Source organism: Uloborus diversus, chromosome 2 (assembly GCF_026930045.1).
Source record: "Uloborus diversus isolate 005 chromosome 2, Udiv.v.3.1, whole genome shotgun sequence".
NCBI lineage: Eukaryota > Metazoa > Arthropoda > Arachnida > Araneae > Uloboridae > Uloborus > Uloborus diversus.
Genome location: NC_072732.1, coordinates 31,205,085 through 31,232,586, shown reverse-complemented (window position 1 = coordinate 31,232,586; position 27,502 = coordinate 31,205,085). Strand labels below are relative to the sequence as shown.

The 27,502-nt window shown below is 31.3% G+C and overlaps 1 protein-coding gene across 1 annotated transcript; it reads right to left on the bottom strand.

Annotated features, from left to right (window-relative positions):
• Window positions 1-1,275: 1,275 nt before the first annotated feature.
• Window positions 1,276-27,502, bottom strand: LOC129216947 (dnaJ homolog subfamily B member 14-like). Its single transcript, XM_054851167.1, has 9 exons — window positions 27,193-27,502; window positions 19,695-19,884; window positions 18,338-18,483; window positions 13,927-14,070; window positions 13,764-13,829; window positions 10,911-10,978; window positions 10,080-10,195; window positions 7,294-7,457; window positions 1,276-3,327 (listed from the first exon to the last, which is right to left on the bottom strand). The coding sequence occupies exons 1-9, from the start codon at window positions 27,323-27,325 to the stop codon at window positions 3,203-3,205; spliced, it is 1,152 nt and encodes a 383-aa protein (XP_054707142.1). The 5' UTR covers window positions 27,326-27,502; the 3' UTR covers window positions 1,276-3,202.

Below are 27,502 nucleotides of genomic sequence, written 5' to 3'. Positions count from 1 at the left end.
AAATCTTTTTAAAGAGTGACGGAATTTTTAGCATAGTAGTTTATTCAATAAAAAAGCGTATTTTTACATAATTCATTTTTTTTTTTAACAGGAAGGGAATTAAATTACATTACATTTAACAAGTGAGATTCTTTTAATACGTGTTTTTAGCACTCTATCTGAATAATTTCACTCTAAAATACCACATGAAGTTGAAAAGTAGAAGAAGTGACAAAAGAAATAACAAACATAGAAGGTTCAATAGTAAAAAAAATATTTCTTATAAATTTCAGTAAAAATTAAAGGAAACTCATTAAAAAATATTTCAATGGTTCCCAAACTCCAAATTACAGAGACTTAGGAGAATAAAGGAACCTAGTGTTCAAAGTAGTATAATAATTAACTGTAAAATGACTGAATTTTAAAGTATTATAAACTTTGTCAACCAAACCAAATATTATTTCTCTAAATAATATAAAGTCAATATATATTGTAATAATCTTTCAATTCTTTTGCCAACAGTAATTATTTCAATACACGAAAAAATGTTGAAATTGCTCTTACTTATAAAATAGTTACAATATTTTATCACATGACATAAAAACTATCAATTTCTTGTAAAGAAATAAACAACAAAACACAAATATGCAAGACAAACAAAAAGACAGGGGGAAAAATTAATATTCTAGAAACTCATTATTTTTTACACTTTGATTCAAGTTTTACCATATTATATTCAGAGCAGAAAAATAGCATGAAATAACTTTTTTTATGCTTTGCACTTTAATAAAATTATCACTGCAATTTTCCATGCATATAAAATTGTAAACTGTAGAAATTGTAATTGCTTCTTTCAAATTTTGCTATTTATGTGATTATTTCTTTTAGATTGATTCACTCATTCCAAAGAAAATGTTCTTGAGACTACATTTCTAATTTTTTTAGTTTTAGTGAACTAATTTCAGCATTTGGTTCAGCAATGGTTTCAAAAATTCTTACTTTTCTTTATGCGTTGAAAAGTAATATTACATGAATATTTTAACTGCTATTTAGTACAAGAGCAACCTAAATACACTTTTAAAGTAATTTCGATTTTAAATGCCTTGTTTCACTTTCTAAATACTAATCATAATTTTATTCAAAAATATTATAGCTAATTTTCTATGATCATATTTTTTTTACTTGATGTAATTGTTTAATAGGAAAAAAGGTAAGGAAAAAACAGCATTATTATATTCTTTTTAATATAAACCTATAAAGGTCTGCAAAATAGCAAGGGAGAGAGACAGATGAGAAGAGAAAGAAAAAAAAGTTTGGGAACCATAGAATTACATAAAAATTTGATTTTTTTTTGTTGGTTATGTAAAAAAGGAAGAAAAAGACAAAAATATTAAAAATATAAATATGTGGAATGACTTTCTATTTGAAAAACAACACAATAAATGTGTAGATGGAAAAAAGGTATAAAATGGAGAGGAGAAAACTACTTCTATTTGTGGAGGGAAAAATATTTCATTTTAATGCAGTTTTTAACTGTATAACCAATTCTGTTTCCAAATAAAGATTTCTATTAAAGCAGGGATTCATTTGCAAGGGCAGCAAGCAGACAAGTTCGGCAAAATTGCATTCTGGAGCCCACCAGTATATCAGTCACAGAACTGATAGCCTTTTTTTTTTTTTTGTAAAAGATATGTTTGCATGTGTGTGTGTGTGAAGCTATATAGATTTACCCATCTTCCTTAAAGTTTTTATATTGAGTTTCAACAAAAAAAAGGGGGGGGGGGAGAGAGTGAATTTACTGCCTAGAGCAAGGGCTTCAGCTTGCTCCTCCCTTACAAATCTAAAGAAGTTCTTCTGCCCTTATATAGAATTTTGGTAAGACCTCATTTGGAGTATGCTGTTCAGTTTTGGTCTCCTTGAAAGATATTAATGTATTGGAAAGGGCTCAAAGGCGGGCTACAAGGTTGATAAATGGACTTTCTCACTTAGACTATGATTCCAGGCTTAGAAAGGCTAAAAATGTACAGTGCTGAGCAAAGAAGAGACCGAGGGGACATGATTCGGTTGTTTAAATTTATTAAAATGGAAGATGTTACGGGGCTGAAGTTTAGCACTGAAAACAGGACAAGGGGTCATTGTTTTAAGCTAGTTAAATCTCAGGCTAACATGGATATTATGAAACATTATTATTTTAGCAGGGTAGTGGAACCTTGGAACAGCTTACCGGAAGAGGTGGTAATGAGTAAGGGAGCAGATAGTTTTAAGAGGGCCATTGATCTTCACTGGGGATTATACATAGACTAGGACCAGTCAAGCTGGGCCCAGAGCCTGTTGCTGGTCGTCACTTTTGTATTTGTGTTTGTAAATATCTGGCACTGATGTTTTTCAAGCATTACATATAATATTTCATTGAATCCACAAAATAAGAAATAAATTTTCTAAATTTTATATGCCTGTTACAATTTTCCTATTTTATATTTGTATTTTGCAGAGCTATTTAGCGCTAATGTTTTAAATAATCATTCAAATACAGTATTACCCCGATTTAATGATTCTAAGGGACTGGAAAAAGTTATCATTAAATCAAGGATATCGTTAAAGCAAGAAGCATAGACATTCAATGCAGTCAAACTGGACCAGTGAAATGTATCATTAAATTGAGGAAATCGATAAATGGGGTATCCTTGAATCGAAATTATACTGTATATGTATAAAAATTTCACGCAGTTCCTTTAATATCTCTTAGTAACATTCGACCCTAAAAGGATTTGAAATCTTAGCAGTCTCTAGTGAACAAAATGACATATAAATTCATAACTTTTTGAGTTTCATTTTTAGAATACCGGTCCAAGAATAAATTAAAAAGTTCAGTCATCAATGTCAAGGAAAAGCTGTATTAATGTAGAAACAGAATTGGATATACCAGAACATTCCTCTTAAATGCATGTTCTACATCTTGATTACAATTAATTTGATGTGGAGACATGAATTAAAAAAATAACTTTTCAAAGTGCAATCTGAAAAACAAAGGTCATGAAAAATTTATTGTTCATTAAAATATGCAAAAACTTGAACAAACCATGGTATTTACAATAAAACAAAAATAATGAAAGAAATGATTTTGCAAGAGTTTTTGACTAAACAGTTTGCTTAAATTGCGATCACATAGAAATGGTTTGTCACTGCAGTACGATGTTTTAGCAAAAAGTGTCTCACATTCAGTCTACCAGCCTCTTTCATTTGCATACAGTTCGTTTAATGTTTCACAAGAAGGCATTTTTAGAGCTTTGGCTTTTTCTTCCAAAGCTCGATCTCTGAAATTTCTAGCTCTCCATATCATACTTTCCCCTACAACAGGAATAAAGAAATGAGATATTAATAGTAAATGTTCAGTCACTACAAAAAAAAAAAAAAAAAGGAATTTTGACCTCTTGAATTCAAATTATGTTTTTTGCAATCACGAGTGCGTGTGTGCTTGTGTGTGGGGGTATGTGTGTTTGCGTGTAGGGGGAATGTGCATGTGTGTGTAGGCATGTGTGTTTGTGTCTGTGTGCAGGCATGAGTATGTGGGTAGTTGTGTGTATGAGTGTTTGTGTGCGTCGGGGCAGGGTATGTGTGTGTCGGCATATGTGTTTACATCTGTGTGCATGCATGAATATGTGGGTAGTTGTGTGTATATGTGTAGGTGTCTGTATGTGTGTGTATGTGTAGATATCTGTATGTATGCGTGTGTGTATGTGTTTGTGTGTGTATGTGTAGGTATCTGTATGTATGCGTGTGTGTATGTGTTTGTGAAGGAGTATGTATGCACGTGTGCATAGGACATGGATGCAACCTGGAGACGGCTTTCGCTATACTGCCGTGCTAAGCACAGATGTGGTATCTGCAGCAGAGCTCAAAATGAGAAATTGATGATTAAAGTTTTACAACTCGTTTCTTTGATTTATGACTTCATTAAATGCTCAACTTGCGGTAATTGTTTCATAAATAACTTATCTAAAAACCGTAAGAGAGTATTTTTGTAAAAATCTTAATTTAAAATAAATAAATGTAGTTACGACAAATTTTCTTTTCAAAACCTTTTCATATACTAAGCTATTTTCACCGTAAGTGACAATTACTACGCATTTTTAGGGGTATCTGCGCAGATACGACAAAAGTAGCTTAGAAAAACGTGCTCAATGTATCATTAAATAATGCTGAAAACATCTGCTTTCTTTAGACTTAGCTGTTTCGCTTTATTTTGTTAATACAAATCTAACAAAATCTACCTTCTGAAAGATACCATTTTCAAAACTCCGGACAGTTAAAACTGTAATCCATAACAATTTTCTGATTTTTATATTCAAAGAATGTGCTTTTTTTATAATGTTTTATTTTCTAGATTCATTTTTACCGAGCATAGAGATAATTTTGGCAGCAGAGGATACTTAAATAAAAATATTACTGGCTGTAGAATGAAATGCGTTTTTTTTTTGCATGAAAGAATTAGATATGAATATTTTAATAGAAAAAGCTGAATATTTACTTTAACAATTATACAAAGTTGTATTAGTTTTTATTATCAACCTGTATCAACTATTCAACGGTAAACTAATTTTAATATTCTGTGTTACAATAAAATGCTACATTATTAAATATGCTGCTTTACTAAGGTATAAAGGTCGTATCTACAAATTACTAAGGAAAAAAGTGGTAACTGCGCAGATACCACTTTAAAGGCTTAGTATTTGTCACTTACGTTCAAATTGCCTCAGCAAACTAAACAAATTTGCAGTTACGATTTTTTTTCTTAAAGCTTTTTTAAATATTTCGGGTTCACAAATCACGAAAAAACTTGAGATTTAGGTAAATTAAATTACTAACGACCACCTGGTGACAATAACTCAATTTTGATAAAATGTGCAGATACCACATCTGTGCTTAGCACGGCAGTATAGGAGCAGCATCGTGAGGAGCCGGTCGACGGTGATGCTGCGGAGGGTGCTAGCAGGAAAATAAAATGATAGCACATCAAAACAGTCAAGTGAGAACAATAAGCAATCATGATTGCTCAAAAAAAAAAAAAAAAAATTCAAAAGCTAATATTTAATTTCATAATCAAAAAGTACAACAATGGGTTTGATGACATTTGTAAGTCCCCCCCGACACACCCACAAATTTAACTGATTTATCAGCTAAGAAGAAACATATAAGTCAAGTTTTATGCAAGTTTGAATAAGAAAGATTGGATTAAGGGCGCCCATATAGGGTGCAAGTGGGGTTTCAAGCCCCCCCCCCCCCTAGATATTAGAACTTCCTTGCTTTTAGTACTTTTTTCTTTGCAAAAATGTAAAAACATTTCTGCTCCAGTCATTAATGACTAATTTATTAAAAATGTCGAAATTTAATAACTCGAATCTGTACTGAAATCGGTTTCTATGGGGAAAATATCCTGCTAAACCTATGGGGGAAAATATCCGATAATCCCCCCTTAAAATTCTGCATATGGGCACCAATGGATTGGATGGCTTTCATTTTAAAGAAAGAATGAAATTAGCATTTGCAAATTTGATGCTAACTATTTTAAAAAATCTTATAAAAACGACAGCTTGTTTTAACAAAATATTTTAGATTTTTTGCATTCTAATTCAAAGATCAAAATACTAATCTGTTTCATTCAAAATTTTTTAGTAACATAATCTGAAAGTCTATACAACAAAGTACCCCCCCCCCCCCCACCCCACCCCATCTCCTCAAAACATTTTTATTTTTCTCTTTTCAATTTTTATCATTTTTGAAAAAAAGTTGAATTTTTGCTCAATCATTGTTTTATATGTCTTTGCCAACAAAAAAGGATTCTTGATATATGTTTCCAGGTGTACAATTGCAAATGCACAGTTTAAAAAATACAAATGTTTTGGTACTTGTGATCACAAAAAGTAAAATACTTGCAACAATATGTAACCACTCCAAAAAGATTATTTTCGAAAGTGACACAAAAGAATTGATTCTAAAGATTTAGCTGGGTTGAAAGAGTAATAAAACAAAAAGTAAGAGTAACAGTCTAATTAACTCTCACCCACTGTTTGGCATAATCTGTAAAACTATTAACTGCTATAATGTCTTGGTAATAAACATAATTAAAACAGATGACTGAGTAGAAATGAGGATCATTGAACTGACAGTCAACCAGCTCCTGGGGTAGGAATTGTGTCATTTCCCAGACTAGTCGCTTTTAGGGGGCAGCAAATTTAGCAATATCGAGTTCAATAAAAAAGAAAACTTTTGCTTCGATACTATTCTTTGTGCACTTCCAATATTGGTTAGGTCATGCTTTTTCATTGGTTAAAAAGATTTTTACTTCAGTCTGTATCTCGCAAACTGTAATATTGAAAGCAACAGTGATCAGTCCTTAAGATTTCATCATCCAACAAATGCGAATATCTGCAATGCTTTGCTGCTTGGCGTCTGACTATCACAGCCAGAGTAGGAAAGTAAAACTAGTCATTAATTAACATGTTGGGTTTACATCATAAAATCCCATCAAAATTATCAAAGTATTGCATAACAAACATTGTTTGACTCCATTAGCCCAGGTCTTCAACCAGGGTTCTGCAGAACCCTAGGATTCCTGAGAACTTTGACAGGGATTTCACAAGTGATCATTATTTGCTTTTTCAAAAAGCCAATATTTTATTAAAATTTTAATCCTTATAAAAGTTTGGATTTCTAAAAGCAGTTTGCTTGCAAAAATAAATAGAAATAACAAACTTATAGGTAAAATTAAAATCTTAACTTTCATATAAGTTGTACCTCAAATGCATTAAAGAAAATGCACAGCTATTATACACAGAATGCTTTTTAGAGCCCCCTCCCCAAAGAAAATGGCTATCTTACCTTTTATTTCTTTATTAAGTTGATTGTTTTGTGACAAAATGAAGATGCAATAATAAGTTTGTAAATGTGAGTTGAATAAAGCTTTATATATCTTTTCTTCTTTTATTATTTTGCTCTTTGATCAAGATGTTCCTAAAAGTAAATGGCAAGCTTAAGGGGTTTCCCTAAGTGCAAAAGGATGAGTATCCCTGTATTAGCCCATTTCATTTTCGTATAGCAAATTTTTTGACTGTTGTAGGAATGTACCACTGTAATTCCCAAAAGTATGACTATAATTATTTGTTTTAGCCATGAGAACTGGAATATAATTGCACAGTATATTAGAATAAAACTGATTAAGGTAATTAGTCAAACTAATTAAGGTATTTAGTCGTTTCTACACTCAAAAATAGTAGCACTATTCTAGAGCTCAAATCATTAAAGATTTTAACTTACTATAATTTTTTTCTTTAAAACAGGAACCTCTTAAATTTGCAATATATTCTTCTTCAACTTGCGCTTCCAGCCTTCTTATACTTCCCTGATAATCCGTTGCAAAATTATCTTTCACAAAGTACGGCACTTTTAAATTGCTAGTTCTTCGTTCATAAGCATATTTTCTAAAATATAAAACAGCAGATTTTAGAAAGCATATAACCAAATTCCATAGCAGTAAGAAATTCAAATATCAATGCATGATCAATAAAACCTCAAAATCATTCTCACACAATAGGATGACACTATAATAACAGTATTTCAATAGTTTTTGAAAACTAATATTCTTGTTTGATATGTTTTCATATATAAAAAACAAATTTTTTTTTTGGAAAAATAAATTTTAAGCTTCAGATTACTGATGCAAAGAAACTAATGAACCAAAATGGACAAATAAATATATTCAAACCTTTTCTTCAACCCCTTTAACTTTTTATGAGAAGACTCAGAATTGCCATCAGAGGTGGTAAGCCATGACCCATGCTAGGGCTTGCAATCGAGTGCAGGTTTTTGGGGTGAAAAAAAAGGCCCTAACTCGTCTTTTTTTTTCTTTTGGACTCGTCTTTCCGTGACTATGATAATCTTTTGTCTTAAACTGTATTGATCCACATGTTCAATTCACCGTTGAAATGGAATCTAACAATCATCTCTCTTTCTTGGATGTTTCCATCATTTGTTCACACAATAATTTTATCACTACTGTTTTCCCTAAACCCTTTGCAGTCACTCTCCCCCCCCCCGCATAAATTATCCGTTCCCTCAACAAAAATTAGCCGCATTCAGAACTTTTGTTTTCCTGGCTTAAACGATTTGTTCTAATTCCAATTTACTCGCTGCAGAATTGAATTATTTAAAAAGTGTTGCATTGGATCGGGGGTTTACAATTGACATCATTGACACCATACATAGAAAACTTATCAATTCAACTAATAAAAATCAAGCACTGTCTAAGATGAATTATTCTAATTTGGTTGTTTTACCCTTTTTTTCCAAGAATCAGTCTTCAAATCGCAAGAATTTTAAAAAAGTTTAATTTTTCAGTTGCATTTTCCCCTGTCAACAAACTTAAATTTTCGCAACTGAAACATCCTGTTCCGGAACTTGACCTAGTGGGGCATTGATAGTATTTCTTGTCAGTGTCAAATGACATACATAGGACAGACCCGACGTTCTCTTAAATTCTGTATTAAGGAACATGAAAATTATGTTAAGAAGCAAGATTTAAAAGGTTCCTCGATTGCACAACACTGTTGGTCTTTCAATCATCTTTTCGATTTTTCTTCTGCCAAGGTTATTCATGGGTGTTCTTCCATTTATGATTTAGATTTTTCGGAATCCTATTACATTTGGTTTCCGGTTTCCATGTCTATTTACTTTGCTTCCTTCCATTTTTGTTCATTTGTCGTTCGGTCTACATTGTGTGGACTTTTCGTTCTTCTTTTATGCACTGATGAAGGGGCTTGCATTTGCCAGCCCTGAAACAGCTGTTTGCTGAGTTTTTAACTCTATTTTATTACTTTATTTGTACTTTATGCATGCTGTTGTCGTTTTACTCATTCCATAGTAAAGTTTTCGACTGCTTTTTTGCAATTTTACTCAGGCCCTAACCATTTGACTATTAGGGACAGTGCATTCAAACCAAGTTACTTTTCTCCGACAATTACCGAACATTTAGGACAAAAACTTATGATTGCTACATAGAGCAGGAGAAGTGGCAGGTTCCTTCTAAGCCGGGAGTTGAGTCCAAAACTTGGTTAATGTCTTTAGCATTTATGTGACCCACACAACCGATTGTCTTGTGCTCTTATAATTAACTGAACAGGCCAAGCAAGAAGTGCAGTTATGAAATCCTCGGGAGTCAGTAACTGAAATTCAGATTCAAATCACTAACACAGGACAGGAAAAAGTGCTATTTTGATGAATAATTAATGCTCCTTGCCCGAGTTGGAATCTATTCCCTTGGCTCACAAGTTTCCTGCTCCACTAAGTTTCTGAGAATCTAATTACAGTATCATCCAAAGAACCATTATGATTATTATACAAAAATAGAAACATGTGGTAGAAGGAAATAATATAATGAATGTATACAAATAAAACTACCTATTTGGCACAGTACAAAATAAGAATGAGAGTACAAATATGAGTAGTAGCACAAATTGTAAAAAATTCCTTTCAATATTTTTTCAGGGAAAAATAGGGTGTATTTTTTTAAGCATAACAGGAAAAAAAGCAGGTTTAAAAACAGAGAGAGACAGGCAGAATTGGTGCTTTTTTTTCTGCTTTTGGGACAAATAATATTTTTTGATTTACATCAGCTTCATTGCTCCTGATTAATTAATTAAACAATGGTTGAAATCATTTTCTCTACAGTCTGATTTCAAACTGATACTGGTCTTTAAAAAAAGTCAGTTAACTCATGCATTAGAAAACATTACTAACATTTGCATGCATTATTATGTACATGTAGTTAAAACCATGACTTTTTGAATGAACCATGAACTTTTGTTCTATAGATTATTAAAAATCATTCACATACTAAAATGGTGAAATGAAATAGTTTTGATTAGTCAGAATCTAAAACAACATTATAAAATATATTATTTTGCAAAATATGCCTATTAAACCATAATCATTATTTTATAACATATTTCTGTCAAATTAAAATTACAAGCATAAAAAGCTATTGACCAATTTGATTAAAGGGAAAAAATATCAAAACATTTTCTCTCAAATAAAAATGTACATACTGTGTTTTTGAAAGGCTATATTGTGGATCAGCTATGAAAAAACTGCTTAAAAGTGACAAAAAGATGAGAAATATCAATGGCAACATCTGCATCAAAATGGTGTAATTGGCTTGATTCTGTAATAAAGAGGAAAATATCTTAGCTTTTATAACTACGTCACACAAACAGAAATTTAGTAAAACTACAAAATTATATCCCATTAAGATAAATATCTTGAATAAGGTTAATATGAACATGAATTTTATTCATCTGAGAGTTCCCACAAACGCGCGTTTCTTAAATCTTGTCCGTGGAACCCTTTGGTTCCATAGAGACTGTTCCCTCAACTGTTCCATGAAACTTTCATTCTTCTTTCTCCAAAGTTTTGACTTAGATACCAGAAATTTGTTTAAAGTATCAGCTCATACGAAAAGAAAATTGAAAAATAAAGTTCAAAGTAAAAAAATAAAAAATTAAATAAGTAATAAATAATGATATTTTAGTGCTTCCTAACTAGTAAATCATTCCTAATCGCCATTTATAATTCGTGAGACATCATTTAAACATAAGACCTTGATCTCCATTACGTAACTACTGAAAAAAATTAAGACTTAGAAGAAGAGCATGTTTTGTTGCAACAAGTCTCGAGTACATCAAAATGCAAAAGATTTCCCACATCCAAAGCTTTCTTTTATACATTTTTGACAGAATAAAAAGCTTTTAAAATATAATCCGATAAAAGGATAGAATACTCGAAACTATACTTTTGTTTGATAGTACACCTTATTTTCATGTGAGATCACTTATTCTTTTAAAATTTTAATGGTGAATTAAATTTAAGTCTCAACTTACTTCCTGACGTGCACTATGAGCTTCTCTTGCAGTGAAATGTCTAGCCGTTCGTCTCGGATAGGTATTAGCTGTACAGTTACAATCAATAATTAGACATAATTTCAAATTATTCAATGTGGTCAAATATTCATTCTCATAAAATTATGTTATTAAGTTTAGTAATATCAAAAGATATGTGAGGCCCCTAGTTTCAAAACCGGATACTTGTAGGAGCGGACAAACGCTCAACTTGTAAAAAGTCCGGTTTTGAAACTGAGGCAGACCTTCCCGCCCCATTCCAAGGGGGAAAAAAGCGGTTTTTGAACCTAATATTGAGCCGGCAAATAGGCCTTATGATTCTCTACAAGATTAACAAAAAAAAAAAAAAAAAAAAAGAAAATCGAACTTTTTGCAAGTATCCGGTTTTGAAACTAGGGTCCTCATGTGTAAGATTTCATACAAAACAGTAACAAGAAAAAAAGCAAACGCATCCGCAATTGGCATAGCTTGTGTCATGCTTATTTTTATAGATCTGAAAGGCAGTTCTCGAAAAAATGTCCCGTGCATAATGCTATTTTTTTTTGTTTTATTCAAGCAACTATTAATTAAATATGGGAATAACTGCTATGCTTTGATAGCATATTAAAGCATGTATTATTCCCCAACAGCATTATTTTTTGAAAGCTTTGGTTAGCTGAAAAAAAAAACTTAGCGTTACGCACAGGACATTTTTTTGAGAATCGCCTAAAGACTTAAAATATAAAACAAGAAGACAATTTTCCACCACCAAAAATAACTTAAAAGAATGCAAGAAATAGTAATATTGTATTGTTCAACATGACTTTCATAGTTGTATTTCAAGTGTTAAACTTATGAGAATTTTTTAACCTTGTATCAATGAATTTTAGAAAGACCCCTAGATTGTGACCCCTGGAACCATGGGCACCCATATACAAAATTGTAAGGGGGAGGGGGCTCAGATATTTTAACCATGGTTTCGCATGATATTTTTCCCATGAAAACCAATTTCAGGACAGATTAGAGTTATTAAACTTTGACATTTTTAATAAATTATTCATTAATGGCTGGAGAAGAAATATTTTTAAATTTTTGCAAAGAAAAAAGTACTAAATTGTAATTTCTAAGGGGGGCTCAAGCCCCCCCCTTGTCCCCCTATATGGGCGCTCTTGCCAGGAATATCTGAATTCAGTTTGAGCAACGCAGATGCGCCAATTTGGAACCCAAGACCAAAGTATGGGCAAGAGAAAATCAATTTTTAAATTCCCTGAAGCTCTAACTCAGTTTCCTGATGCATAATATGTGATGTATCCTTTCTCTTGCTAAGATTCCTATTCACAGACATGTGATCCAAACAGGATGAAAATGCTGAAATTACACGACTTTGTGAACAAACACAACATAGTTAGTATATTGTACTACACCTAAAAGCTCTCCCATGTATTTTTGCAGTGGGCCATTTTAATTAGATGCATGAAATTAACTGAAACATGTTTAATTTAGCTTCCAATACACCTTCTTTTTTTCTGCATACAGTATTTTCCTCTCTCAAAAAATACTGAACTCAGTAAAAATGCTGAAAAATCACATGTCTGTATTCAACAATCACCAAGTGGGTGCAACAATTGAAAATCTCACTTCTACTCAAAAATAACAATATTTTATTTATTCATTTAGAGGACAATTTAATTCATACTATTAGAGAAAAAAACTAATACAGGGGTGGTCAACCTTTTCTGGGAAGAGGGCCATTTTTAGGAGGTAAAAAGTTCTGCATGCCACTTTTAAATTTTCCCATATACTTATAATATATATATATATATATATATATATATATATATATAATATATATATATATATATATATATATATATATATATATATATATATATATATATATATATATATATGAAAGAAAAAATGCTACTTAGGAGCTTTTTATGAGTTTTTTTTACTCAAATAGCACATTTTTCCCCCCTGTAAGTCTGAGCAGTAGAGAAGTTCAGTATAGGAAAAACTTGTCAATTTATACTGTAACAAAATACAAGCTAGTGCTCGTATTTTGATAAGACAGTGCACTACATGGTCAACAGAAGGCAAGTTTAAGTCCTTGGCACCAAGAGCGGTATGATGAGTAATACAATACTTCACTGAAAACTTTTTTCCCTAATAAATTTCAAGCAATGTAACACAACTTTTCGAAGTGTTTTCTTCAACTACGTGTAGGATTTTTAAAGTGTGACAATGTTTGTAAAAACAATTGTTTTCTCAATTTTTCAATAAGTCTTTGCTAGCTACTGTGTTGTCCACCCCACCGTGACATACTATGGCATTTTTTTTTCCAAATATAAATATCGCCCACAGGCAAGGGGTTTAATGAATAGTTATATAAATATGCTACAACAAAACCTTTTTCAGATAAAATTAAGTTAAAACACCTTTTTGGATGAAAGTGATTTTTTTTACATGTAATTTCTACAAAGCTATCTTGCCCTTAGTCATTAGGCAGTTTGTTCAGATATGCATTTTTGATGTGCTTGTGGGTGAGCATAAACGTCAAATGTGTCATCAGAAATAAATTTTTCAAGTAATCTTTTGCAAGTAATTCTTTGACATTTTTATCTTTTTACTTAACAGAGTTCACGGGGAGTGTGCGGGGGAGGGGGGGGGGGGTCATGGGGACAGGCTCAGGAAGAAATTTTCAAAGAAATTAATCAAAAGTTGAAAAGGTTCCCACTAACAACATTAGTTTCCTTGTAAATGGGGCAATTTTCAGTCTTTCTAATGTTAAAATATACTTTAACACAAATGTTAACAAACTATTCCTTTAGTGCAAGAAATATCTAATTTCCCTACCTGCCATGCCCGATGGGAATCCTCCGCCAAAAAACATATTAAATAACTCTTCCGCAGAGATATCACCTATAAAAATAAATAAGCAAATTTAGAATAGGAACTAATTAAACATCAAAATCCTTTATAAAATCAACATTTTTTCTTTTTGATGATGATAACTCACTTTCAAATCCTCTAGAATATTCATAATATCCTTGGTGGCGCTGATAAGAGGATCTTTTCAAATTTTTGCCATCTTGAGAACCAAAAGTATCATACTGCTTCCTTTTCTCAGGGTCACTTAGTACAGCAAATGCATTTCCTATAGCTAGGAACAAAGGATGAAGAGAAACGTGATTCCATGCATTATTTATGTGTGTTATGATTTCATGCAGTATTATGTATTATTAAGTGTGGTTTAGAAGGTGTTGAACAAACTAAACTCTCTCTCTCTGTGTCTCCCTCAAAAAAAAAAAAAAAAAAAAAAAATACTTTGAAACAGTTTTAAAGAAAATAATCTAACCACCATTCAAGTAACTAAATTGCACTGAAGGGTAAAAAATAAAATTGGTCTTCAAATAACACAAGAAATAAATCAACACTAATATAGGTTTGAGCAAATCATGAATACAATAGGTAACATAAGCATTAGGGTGGTCCTTATTTTTGAAGTTGTAGATATTTTACGCAACGCCCCCTCAATTTCTTCCATTATACAAATAAATGATCCTTGCAAAATTTTAAGTCAATCCATGAATATTAACCCGTGCCCCTAGGGCCCCTTTTTTTGAGTTTCGAAGAAAAAGTTGCGGATTTTCTCATTTTTATTTGAAAGTTTTCTTTAGTTTCATATTTAATGTAATTTTGAATCTGAATAGATGTTGCTACTTCCAGACTGACCATTCTCTCACTTTCATTGTGTAAAATTTTACATGTTACAGAGGCTTCATGTACACCAATGGCCTTGGTTCATCCATACCGCTATTTTCCGCTCGGTTCAAACCAAGCGGCAGGGGAACATTTCTTTCAACCAATATAGACACAAGGGATTCTAAAGGCCATTAATGAATGATCTTTGACGATAACAAAAATGCCTCCTCCAGGCTTTGGGGGTGTTGCTTTAAAAAAAATCCCTGTGTATGTTATAGGTGTGGCAAATAGGATCGCTAGATTTCAGTGCTATAAATATAATACTGGCAATTATATTTTAATTCGCTGTTCTTTAGTTTATAAATATACTTAAATGTTCATGCAATTTTTAATTCTTTATGTATAAATTTTGAAAAAAAAATCGATTACCCTAACATAAAAATATACTGTATTTTCCATACCTAAAATTTAAATTTAAAAAATGTCCAGATCGGAATAATGTAAAAATTCATACTTTAAATTAATTTTCTTCTGTTTCAGTACATATACCTTTATTATCATCAAATTCTTCTTGCAATTCACAAGATTTAGAAACCGAAATGGGTATCTATCCTAACTTGTTGAAACTTTTTTCTATATCTGTTCGACTACAACGAAAAAAAGCTTAACGACTATTGATATCGGCTTGCCTTTCATCAGTTAGACAAATGCCGTATTAGGGACAAAGATGCTGTTCATTTATTAACAGCCTATGTAGATGCAGTAAATTTAAATCCAAATGACCTTGTGATCAATTAGACATCCCTTAAGAGAGCAAAAGAAATTCTTCGGGAGGTAAAAACAAATTTCATGAATTTAAATTTAGATTTTTTAGTTATTCACTGGGATACAAAGCTAAATCCAGATGTAACTGAAAAAAAAAAAAAAAGAAAAAAACGAAAAACGAAAAAAACGCCGATAAACTGGAAACAATTTAAATTGACCTTACATGAAGAGAAAGCCCATAAATGCTGTTTTACAGTTAAATGCTGTATGAAGATATAGATTTTTCGCAGCAACCCAATTTAGGCTCCTTTAAATAATATAATGTGTCTAAAAAAACTAGCAGCGTACAAAATGATGACAAACATGCAGCAGAAGCAGTGATTGGAAAATTCATAAATCACTTATGGTATTTAGGGAATGAATTAGTATCTTTGTCCGTATTAGATAAAGGAATTAATTAACTTCGAAGATAGGAAAAGACTACTCCAAAAAATGCTTGCTAATAAGGAAAACGTGTCTGATGACTGTATAAAAATTTTCAGATAACAGTAGATGATTTGGAATACTTCCTTAGTAAAGATCTTCCTCTTTATAGAATCAATTACAAGTCAACAAAACTGTTTGATAAGTTACAAACATCAAAAGATGTTTTCCTATATGATCCTGATTCGTGGCAAAATAAAGGAAGCTATTTAAAGGGATAAGGTATCGTTAAAATACTGAAAGTTGTGAATGATACAACTGAAAGAGGAGCACAATTAATCGAAGAATTTCACAATCAATTTACCAAATTTGAGTCACAAAAGCAATTTAGTTTACAGACAGTCCAAGACTCGGAAGAAAATGCTCACGATTGAAATACATTGAGAAAAACATATGATTAAGGTAAAGTTTCTAAAGCACTATTTCATTCTTAATAAATGTAAAATCTTTAGATGATATGAAGTAATTAAAAAAGATTAATTTTAGTGCTACCTCGCTGTAAAAATATTTTGCAAACCTAGGAGAAACGATGTAAGGTCTAGAGTAAAAACTCGATTTGTGGGAAAATTAATAAAAGCGTTAAAGTTCAACGCCCTAGGGGCACGTGTTATTATTAACCGATCGAGTTCAAATTTTGCACAGATTACTTTTTACTACAGTGTCACAAAACTAGGGGGCGTCACTTGTTGAATTCCGAAAAAAATATTTTCCCATATAAATAAGGACCACCCTAATAAGCATATTACTTAAAGAACAACAAAATTATTCACTACTTACAAGTTTATAATTTCTATATTTCATTAGAAATTTGGTCAAAAGTTTATGCTTTTTTGCACTGAAGCACAGGCTTGTTATTTCAAAAATTTCCAGGGGTTTGAAAAAGGATATATATAGGTATACTGAGAAACACTTCTTGTTTGTAAGGGGTTGAATTTTTTATTACAATTTTATCTTTTAGACAGGGCCGTGCTTAGGGGGTGGCAAACTGTGCGGCTGCACAGGGCCGCTAAAATATTTGGAAGTTTAGGGGCCGGTGAAATATTACAAGAGAATAAAATATTTATGTGTGAAATAGTTCCACTTAGTGTACGCGATTGTATTGTCTTTTGTATTTATTTCTTTATTTTCACATTTTTACTTTCAACAAAAACTTCCAACTTTTAAGTTTTAGTGAAAAAATTGTAAATTATCATGCGATAAATTCCTTTAATATTATGGATTTTTGTTGATCAGTTTGCAATGTTTTTTTTTCATTGTCATGTCATTGTTTTAACTATAGCTTCTGAACAATCTAAAAAAATTGTTTTTATTTTAATGTATGCACATATTTTATTCGTGTGCCATTTGCTTCTATATTTGTAAGTAGCTTTTTCTCTTTGCTATCATTGATTTGTCGGCCCCAAAACAATCTTTACCATGCATAATCGTAATTTGCAAAGGAGTGCCTATTTTTTCCGGAGATTTTTGTATTTCGAATTACCCCTTATAGGGGTTCAAAAATGCAGAATTCTATACCTAATTTACAAAACAATCCCCCGGATCCCCGAAAATTGGAGATATTCTACGCCCCATTTGAAAGGGGGAGTTTTGTATCACTATCTTGGTACTATTTCCTCTCTTAAGTTCAATTCAAGAAAGACAGCAGGCAGCACATTAATAAAACGACACAGAAAAAGTTAGGCATGCCCTTATGTGTCACTGGAAGAAAAACAATATGGGGAGGGGGGAGGACTTTGAAAATGGCCCTTTTTGCTACCGACAGAAAAAGTTGTACCCGACTACAAAAGAGTCCCACACAACCTGAAAAAGCTTATGGCCTTGGAAAGGCTCCTAAAAACGACCCCCCCCCCAAAACTCAGTCCTAAATCCACCTGTGAAGCTAGAAAAGTTAATCTTCAGTAGATTGATTTTTTTTTTTTTTGAAATGTAGATATGTCATAATTTATTTATCTCTGGATTTTTCTTTTTTCAAAACAAATATTTTTTTTTTTGGCAAAGTTTGTTTCTTTTTAAATTCACATAATATAGCAATTTTATAATTAAAATGTCAAAATAATTGTTGATTTTTATGTGCTGGGGTTGTTGCGGGTTGTGGTGTGTGATAATGAAATGTGTTCTGCTTCAGGAGAGAATAAATAAATAACAAAAATGATTATCTATTGACTATTAAAACAAATTTCGCAAGGGGCCGCTAGAACTTTAAGCATGCCCCTGCTTTTAGACATGTGTATCTTTAAAACAGGAGGTGGAATTACGTGCTATCTATAGGATGGCACATAAAAAAGAATTTTGGTTCATCACACACTGTACACCTACTTTTATTCAGCAGCAGTTACAGCAACATTAGTGTAATTTGGAATATATACATATATATACATAATCCTTAGAAAAGTTGATCTGATTAAAATATGTAACAGTTCAATAAGATTAAAAACAGAGAAATTTCAAATGTTTGAAAAAATGTAAAATTTTTTCACCTTTAAATGCCTCAGTAGCACCGGGAGCTTTGTTTTTATCAGGATGGAACTGCAAAGCCAGCTTCCTATACTGCTTCTTAATATCTGATTCACCAGCATCTTTGGCCACACCCAGAATTTCATAAAAATCTTTGCACTTTTTAATTCTAAAATAAAAACAAAAACTTTAGTGCTTACAATTTACACAAAGCTTCTTTTTTTCAATAAAATACATTTCATCTCGGTCTTACACAGGAAATCATGTTTTTAAGTTTAATGAGGCTTCTGCCTCAGACATATTTTCTATGAGGCAGATTCATTGGTGTATTAAGAAAAAAAGAGTTCTGGAAACAACACATCTGACTGCATTCACATGTCCTTAAAAATAAATACAAAAACACTGTTACTAAAAATACAATAATAATACAAAATAAATACAAAAACTATGTACATAGCACCCTCGCCGCAGCATGCTGGTAGGAGAAGTCTACATACACACAGAAGTCTACGTACGCTTGTAGCTTTTTTTTTTGGAGTTACTAGTAATGGATTGAGTGAAGCCTTTTTATTATTTCACATCAGATCTCTTTATTTTATGTCACAGGCTGTGATGTTTGTGTGTTTTTAATTCTTGAAAATGGAAAAGAAAGACGAAAATTTTTTGAGTTAAGAATAAAATGGTGCGTATTTGTTGTGTGCAGCTTTCTTAGAAGACAAAAACATACTACAAAGGCTATCGACTGTTACCTTCATTTCTCATCATTGAACAATGCATGCATATTTGCATCTGACTTAAATTAGGATTTTTTTAAAAAGAGTAGCGGCAATGGTCTTTCAAGAAGCATGTACTTTTAGGAACCAAATAAGCCATAAATAACTTTTATTTTTATTTCTTTGCATGAAGTAAAGGAAGTATAGTAGTCACAAAACATTTGCGACAGAAACTTCAAATAATTTTTGAAAGATTGAAAGATTAAAAAAAAAGTTTTTTCTGACAAATTAAAAGTTTTTGCAATGAAGAATCACAGCTAATTCTGTTTTTTTAAGAGTTATAATTTTTGACAAGTGTCAAAATTCTTATTTTTTTTTCTTTTGAAAAACAGGACTGAATTTCTGATGAATTTTAACATAAAATCTCAAGACTAATCATTTTTGTGGGAGCAAAATCAAAAAGTTTCCAGTGGTTGGCAAAAACCAACTACAAAGGCAATAGAAATGAACATATCAGAAATAGAGGTCAGATTTGGGCAAAGTGAGATCAACAAGCAATCTGCTTGATTGCGGCAGAAAAAAAAAAAAACCTCGAATGAAAGTTAACTTCCCTTTAAATAAAATAAGCACCTGTATCATTTTTAAATACCTGCAGAATGTAACTTACTTTAACACAGCTTCCACTTGTTCTTCTGTATAATCTTGCTTAACTTCAGAACTTTTTTGAGTAGTCCTTCTTCTAAGAGATGGGCTCCTGGTTCTGCTTTGATTTCGATCTCTGCTTGAGCTCCTGTCTTGTGAGGAGTCACTTCTACCACGGGCCGAATCACTTAGCTTTTCAAGAAGTTCAATCAAATCTAAAAATATTTTTAAATTAGGAATAAAGAAACATTTATTTTTCAGATCAGGAAAAATCAACATTTGAACAAGGAAACAAGACACTCAAAAAAGTTATTTCAAAAAAGAGAACATGTTTGCAGATACTCATATTTTATGCATAAATCGAAAGTTTTTGAAATAACTGACAAAGATCTTTCTAAATTGCAAGTCAAAATTTGACTCACTAAGTTTCGGGCAAAAAAAGTTCAACCAAAATCAGCACCCCAAAACAACTAGGTGTAATTAAATTAAAATAGGTAGAACAATCAATAGTAGGGATACCTAAAAGGGAACTTTCACTGCATTTCTACAGGGGTTACAGAAATGCAGCGAGAGGTTAAAACAAAACTTCATTCTAAGTTTGTAAAATACAGTAATAAGTTTAATTTTAACAAAAATATTAAATAATTTTTTTAATTTAAAACGGAGAAAGAAAAAACTAATGATAATTTTCATTCTGTGGTAAATATGCATGAATGGTATAGTTAGTGTTAAGCTATCCTTATTATAATAATTCACTCATGAATTTTATCATTTTTTGCACAGTTAATATTTAGGTGTAAAATTTTTAACTCTTTCCAAATGAACTCTCAATTTTTTAAACTCTAGGGTTCACATTAATATCAACAAGGGTTCTGCAAGTGAAAATTATTTGCTGAATCAAAGTGAAAAAAATTTAGTAAAATTTAATGAAAGAGATCAAATTCTTAAAAGCAGTTAGCACATAAAATTAAATTTAAATAAATATTTTATGGATAAAAGAAAATAGTTCCAGAGATAAAAATATTTTGCAATAAAAACAATGACAACAAAGAAATTAAAAAAAAATCTTTATATTAAGTTGCTAGTTTGAAACATAGTTGTTTTTAGCCTACTTTTCCAGTAAAAATCAGAGAAAGAAGAAAAAAGCATGAAAGAAGGCTTAATACATCTTAAAAATATCCCGAAAAACAAAAAAAAGTCAAAAATAAATAAAATAGTTAGATAAATATTGAAAAATTAAAAATTGGAAAGTAGGGTATTGAGATGGGGAAAATGTCTGTCGGTCGGTCTGTCTGTCTGTCCCCCCCCCCCAATAACTTTTGAATGAATAGTCCGATTCGAACAAATTTTTTTTTTGTTAGAAAGATCTCGGAGAGGACATCTCATTCCCATAATTTATTTTTTGATTTGAACAATTTTTCGTTCAATTTTGAACAGTTCAAAAAAACTTAACATTAGCGCCTAGGGGGAAATTCAAATCAAAAATAAATCTTGAACTTAGAAGCGAAGTGGCTTCAAACAAACTTTGTAGGGAAAAACTTTTGATAAAAAACATGTATCGAAAATATCTTTTTGATTTGAACAAGTTTTCGTTCAATTTTGAACAGTTCAAATCTCTTAACATTAGCGCCTAAGGGGAAACTGAAAGTCAATATAGATTCCGAACTTAAAGGCGGATTTACTTCAAACAAACTTTGTTGGAAATAGCTCTTGACGACCTACTCCCGACTCCGACTCCGAGAATTTAGGGGCACCTGACACCGACTCTGACTCCTGTTCCCGACAATTAATCGGACTCCGACTCCCCGACTTTGACTCTGACTTCGTAGCTTTGGCAAACATTTATACACGGAGGACAAATGACTGACTCCGATTCTTGGATATTCGACTCCGACTCTTTTATCCCAAAATGAGATTGACTCCGACTCTGCTGCTGTGGTTTTTAACTGTGAAATAATTATTGTTGATATGATTTGTTTTTATTTTCACGCTAAAGTTTTAATTTTGGTGTTTAGTTTTCGGTGAATAAACTCGAAAAATATGCGCAGACGATTTTTTTTTTTTTGACAATGAAAATTATTTCTTTAAGTTGACAGTTTATAGTTTTTTTTTTTTATTTTGGTAAGTGCATTAATTCGTTTAAAAAATTATTTTTGGTAACAGGGGAAAAAGAAACGATTTTTTTTTTATATGATGTATTTATTTTAATGAACTTATTATTATTTTTTCGTTTTGAAAGCTGTTAAAAAAATTTTTTAATGGAAAGAAGTGTATTAGCTGCTTTGTTTAAAAGGTGCTGCTATTTTATTTGTTCGTTTTTTTGAAGAAAAGTAAGGAATATTTTATTCCTAGAAATCAGCTTAAAATATTAAAAAATATATGTTTGAAAAAATTTGCGATTTTAGCTTTTTTTGAGAATATTTATCAGGTACTAGAAAGTAGTATGGGTATACGGGAAAGTAGGCTCGTCTAGTTCTAGACGGAACTTTTTGTTGATTATTATAAAGAATATACTTCAAAAGACCAAAAAAAAAGAAAAGAAAAAGAAAATTAATTAGCTGCCTTGCTATACATTATTTCATTGATATGTCTGTATTGCAATAAAATCAAGTTGCAATACAAATTTCATTAATTTGAATGGAACAAACCATCAATATGGATTTTTTTCTGCTCTTTGATCAAGGGACCATTAGCAAAATGGTAAGCTCAAAGGGTTAACCGAAATGTAAAATGCTGAATAACCCTGCTCTAGATATACTTAACTTTTGCATTGTTTTATTAATTAGACACAAGTCAATTCAAGGCATTGCAAACAATATGCTGCACATCCTTGATGCAAAAATGTAATATTTTACTCTTATTTGATCACCCAAAACTGACTAAAAATTACCAATTTCAAAAAAATTATTCGTAAAATTATTAGCGTAAAAATACTTAAAAAACCTAAATTTCTCTTTGGAAAGTATTGTTATAAATTCATTACATTCAAGTATGTTTATGCCCATATATTTAAATATTCTATTTTTATAGTCATTCAATGTTACGTCCCCTCCCCCCCCCCCCACACACAAACAATATTATGGATTAGATCTAGCAATGAGAAAAATAGTAAAAAACTAGAAACTCTGGGGTGGTGAAAAGTTTTTTTTTTTTTGAAAAATTTTCTTTGCACTCGGCAAAAATTGAAAAATTTAATATTTCCAGTTAAAAATACTAGAGACGTACCGAGTACTCGGTAACTACTCGGTACTCGGCCTATTCGGCCAATATGCCGAGTACTCGGTACTCGGCCAAATTTTGATCAGATACTCGGCCAATACCGAGTAGTTGCAAAAAATTGAATACATTACAATTTACAAAAAAGCTCAAGCATGTATAATTTTCTGCAACCATTTACAATTCAAATTTAAATTTTGAGAATAATGAAGTTTGAAATACTTCAATGAAATAAATCTTGGTTCGAATGTCTCGAAAGTTAATATAACTTTTTTGTTGAAAATTGTGCAAATATGGAATTTTTGCTACAAACTAAAATTAGTTATAAGATATATAAAAATACCTTAGCTTTAAAAATAAAAGGAAATAAAACAACGTTAGAAGCACAGTGCAGGATCACTGCAGACACGTGTTTTGGCGTTACGAGGAATTTCTTTTTCAATGCACAAAATGTGAGCTCGTTGATTTAAAGGCATCCAGCAAAAGTCCAATTTTTTGTCGTATGCCTTTAGTCTTTAGTTCACATGTTATGCACTGAAAAGACGATCCTTGTAACACAGAAAAACGTGTCTGCAATGTTCCTGCGCATTGGTTTTTTTGCTTTTAAAAATTATTTATGTTTAGCGAACTAGACCTATAATGAATAAATTTGTATAATTTGTTTAAATTCCAACTTGATAAGTCATACCTTTTATTTATTCATTTTTAATTTAAAAAACATTATTTTTGCAAAATTTTGTAGCTAAATTTCAGCAGGAATTTAGTTTAAAAACTATTATATGGACAAGGAGGTCTATACTACTATTTCAATAAGTTCAAAATTCATCGGTGTGTGTCGGTGGTCCTTCTTTCAGCATAATTGGTACTGGGAAACTCGGCCGAGTAGTGAAAGGCCGAGTTACTCGGTAACTCGGTACTCGGCCGAGTAGTAAAAGGCCGAGTACTCGGTACTCGGCTACTCGGCCAAAGTGCTACTCGGTACGTCTCTAAAAAATACAGTAGAACTGCAATAATCTGAATCCAAATCGCTTTCAGAATTTCAGAAAATAAAATTAAGGCAAAAATGTTCAGCAAATTTAAACACAATGACTCTGTCCACGAGCAACTTGTCCTTCTCTCCGCGAAGCTTGAAGCTAGTGTAGTCAATGGGTAAACGTTTTTCGGATGATGAGTCACCATCTCATAGGGCTCACTTATATTATTGGCTTAATAATGTGCAGCACTTTTAAGTATGCTTAAAATGCAAAAGTATTGCCTTTCATTTAATTAATTCAAGGGTCTTTAAAAAATAGGGTTTTTTTCTCTCTCATTTTCGACATTATAATTAAAAAAAAAGACTTTTTTTAGAGAGAAAATCCCAAACTATCCCAATTCTTGATTATCCAAATAGAGTCTGGTCCCTATTGATTTGGATAATTGGAGTTCTTTTGTAATGTACCTATTTCAAAATTTACAACATTTATATTCCTTTCGTGTTCCAAAAGTTTATGCTCAATATTTCACTTGAAAATACTAACTTTGTTAATGCAGACAAGAAAATAATTTAATTTCCCTGTACATCAAAGCGTTATTTGCTGCTTTTTTTCGCTAAAACTGTAATATATATACAAAGGAAAGAATTTAGCATATGGGCAGTTTTCAAAAGGTGGGAACAAAAAGTTAACTTTGAGCAATTTCAAAAATTTTCAAATTTGACATCAATTTTGCTTTTATTCTATAGTATACATGCCTAGAACACAATATATGAACATGAAAAGACAGCGGGTATTTGCAAAAATTGTTAATTAGCAAATTAAATCAGCAGTCTGTAGGTAACAGATTTTGGAGATTGTTGTCCTGTAGGTAATTTTGGACATCATCATAATGTAAGTTTCACCATTTTTGACAATTGTTAATCTGATTTTTAATTTATACAATGAAAATTTTATTTACTACTTTTTGAATTTTGTAGTTTAATAATAAAGAGGATATTAATAAAGTGCTTGAATGGCTATACATACTGCTCTTTACATATAATAAAGTTTTGGAATGATTTTGAAGAAGTTGATGAAAGGTAAAAAAAAAGCTTCAAATTAAAAATAATACAAATGTAAAAAGTGACATCAGTTTTAATAATGAATTTTTTTCTAATGTCGTAAGAACTAAAACGATGTCTAAAAAAAACTATTGAAAAAAGAAATTCGTATTTCTATTTGGAGATCGTTAAATTGTTTCCAAAAGAAAGAAGAGAAAAAAGAATTCTAAAATAATAAAAGCGGAGGGAAAAAAATTGCTAGCGCAGGTGATAAAGTCGCCAAAACTGGTGCAGCTGTCGATAATGTACATTTGTCAAACTGGAATTCCCCTCTGGTAACCTTTAGCTTATCGATGCGTTGTCAAATGAAGGTTTGCTTGCCGATTTTAGCGCAAAATGGCTTTTGTTACGATCATAACCAGCCATGTTTCTACTATAACTTATGTATTGTTCAATATGTAACATATTAATTATGCAAAATCCCAATGGATTAAAGAAGATAACATTATAAAGCCCTTTTTTATTGAGGCTCGAAGACAGTGGATCATCAAAAGTTATGAATAAATGGACAGAATTATCGGTGTCAAGATCGTAACGCCATTTGGACATCTCACATGTATGTTTAAGAAAAATTATTTTTCTTCTAAGATACTGCATAAAAGCTTATGAAAACACTTTTAAACAATTAAAAATTGATTCTGAGGATCGATAAATACCTTTAAAATGAAAACATCATATACTTAGTTCTCAAATAATAGCATTGTAAAGATCGTAACTTTTGGACATGCATCAAATTTCAAACTTACTTTTTTCTAAAATCGCTTACAAAGTAAATAATCTATCTTTACTTTTGTTATTTGTGTAAAATATTAACAAAAAATTATTCAGTGTAAGATTCATACCTTTAATTTTTTGTTGAAACGTATGGAAATAATTAAAAAAAAATTTTTTAATGGTACATTTGCTCAGTTAACGTTATGGTATGTCCAAAATTATGCCTTTTAGCAAAGGAAATATTTTTTAAGGGCATTTGAAGAGCATTTTTTCCATAACTTATGTCAATTCTTATCTCTATACAGTACTATAATTTAACTCAAAAATTTTTGAGTTAATTAAAATGAAAGTTATTTGGTGTTGATGCTTCAAAGTTGAGGTCTGTGTTTGCTCCCACCTTTTGAGAACTGCCCATATACAGATGGACCTCCATGTATCAAAGCAGCAAATTGCCAGGAAAAAATTCGAAAAATAGAAATTTCGATATATAGCAACAATTTTATTTTATCATAAAAATCTCCTAAAACATTAAAATTAAAGCTAATTTTCGTGTATTAAACTCAATTTCTAATTAATACGAGCAACAGATTAAATGAAAGTTAATAATTCAAAAATTAACAGAAATTACATTTTTGAGCCTTCATACATCTTCATTCCGTGGCAATTCAACTTGATCCACAACATTTCGGGGATTTTCGTTTTGACAATGTAATCAAGAAAAAAGTAAAAACCAACCTACTTAACTCGAATGACAGGAGATTAAGCCTTCTTTTTCTCTTGTGTGTGTGGGGGGGGGGGGGGGAGGCTCTTGTTCTTGGGGGATGCTTCATTGTACCACACTAGAGACCCATTTATATGCACAGAGGTCATTAAAATATGCACTAAAAATCCCATACCACTAAAATATGAAAGCTATGAACAAACATTTTTTTAAAAAGCTGTCACATTTGAATAAAAGATATGATCCTTCTGTTTGTGAATTTTATTATTTAAAAAACAATATATAACAATTATATAGTGTGCATACAAAAATTTACAGTATATGTGATGTTAAGGAGGAGTTTTGCTATTTTAATATCGATTCCAAAGATGCAAATATCCTTTCAACTTCCGCAGACGTTATTCGACAATATTTAAAGAATTTTACTCCATCCCCTTCTCTTTTTTCAAAATTAAATTACATTTCCTTATGTAGTCAAATATTTTCCGTAATCGGAATAAGGAGTAGAGCTTCAAGAGTATATTTTACTGATTTAAACATATTTATATGAGAGAACTAGTCTATATAGCGGCATTTGCAGCTCAGCAATCTTAGATGCTCGGACGTATTAAACGTGTGATGAACCCAGCTAAATCGACGTTGCTCGCTTCATAACTATTAAATTTATTTCAAACATTTTATGTTTTTAAATTCATGATGAAACAGATAAATAGTACAAATGTTTCACAGTAAAAGAGAATTATAACAAACAAAACAATAAAAGTTGAAAATAATATGACTAAATCCACGTCAAATTACCTTTTGCTCGCTGCGATGGATACAATTTTTCAGCTTTATATAAGAATTTAAGGGCTTTAGAACGATCGGCTTCATTTATATACTTCTGAGCAAGTTGTATACATCGTTCGCTTTCATCTTTATTCCCATCCATTTAAAAAGTTGCATTTAAAAAATTTACAATTCCTAATGCAAACTACTAATCGCGTACTAAAGTTCAGTGTTAATATAAAATTTCGTACATTTTCCACCGTGCACTAGCACAACACAGATATTATAAATTCATTATTATTTTACAAGGAATTAACAGCAAAGTCATTTCATTGCAACA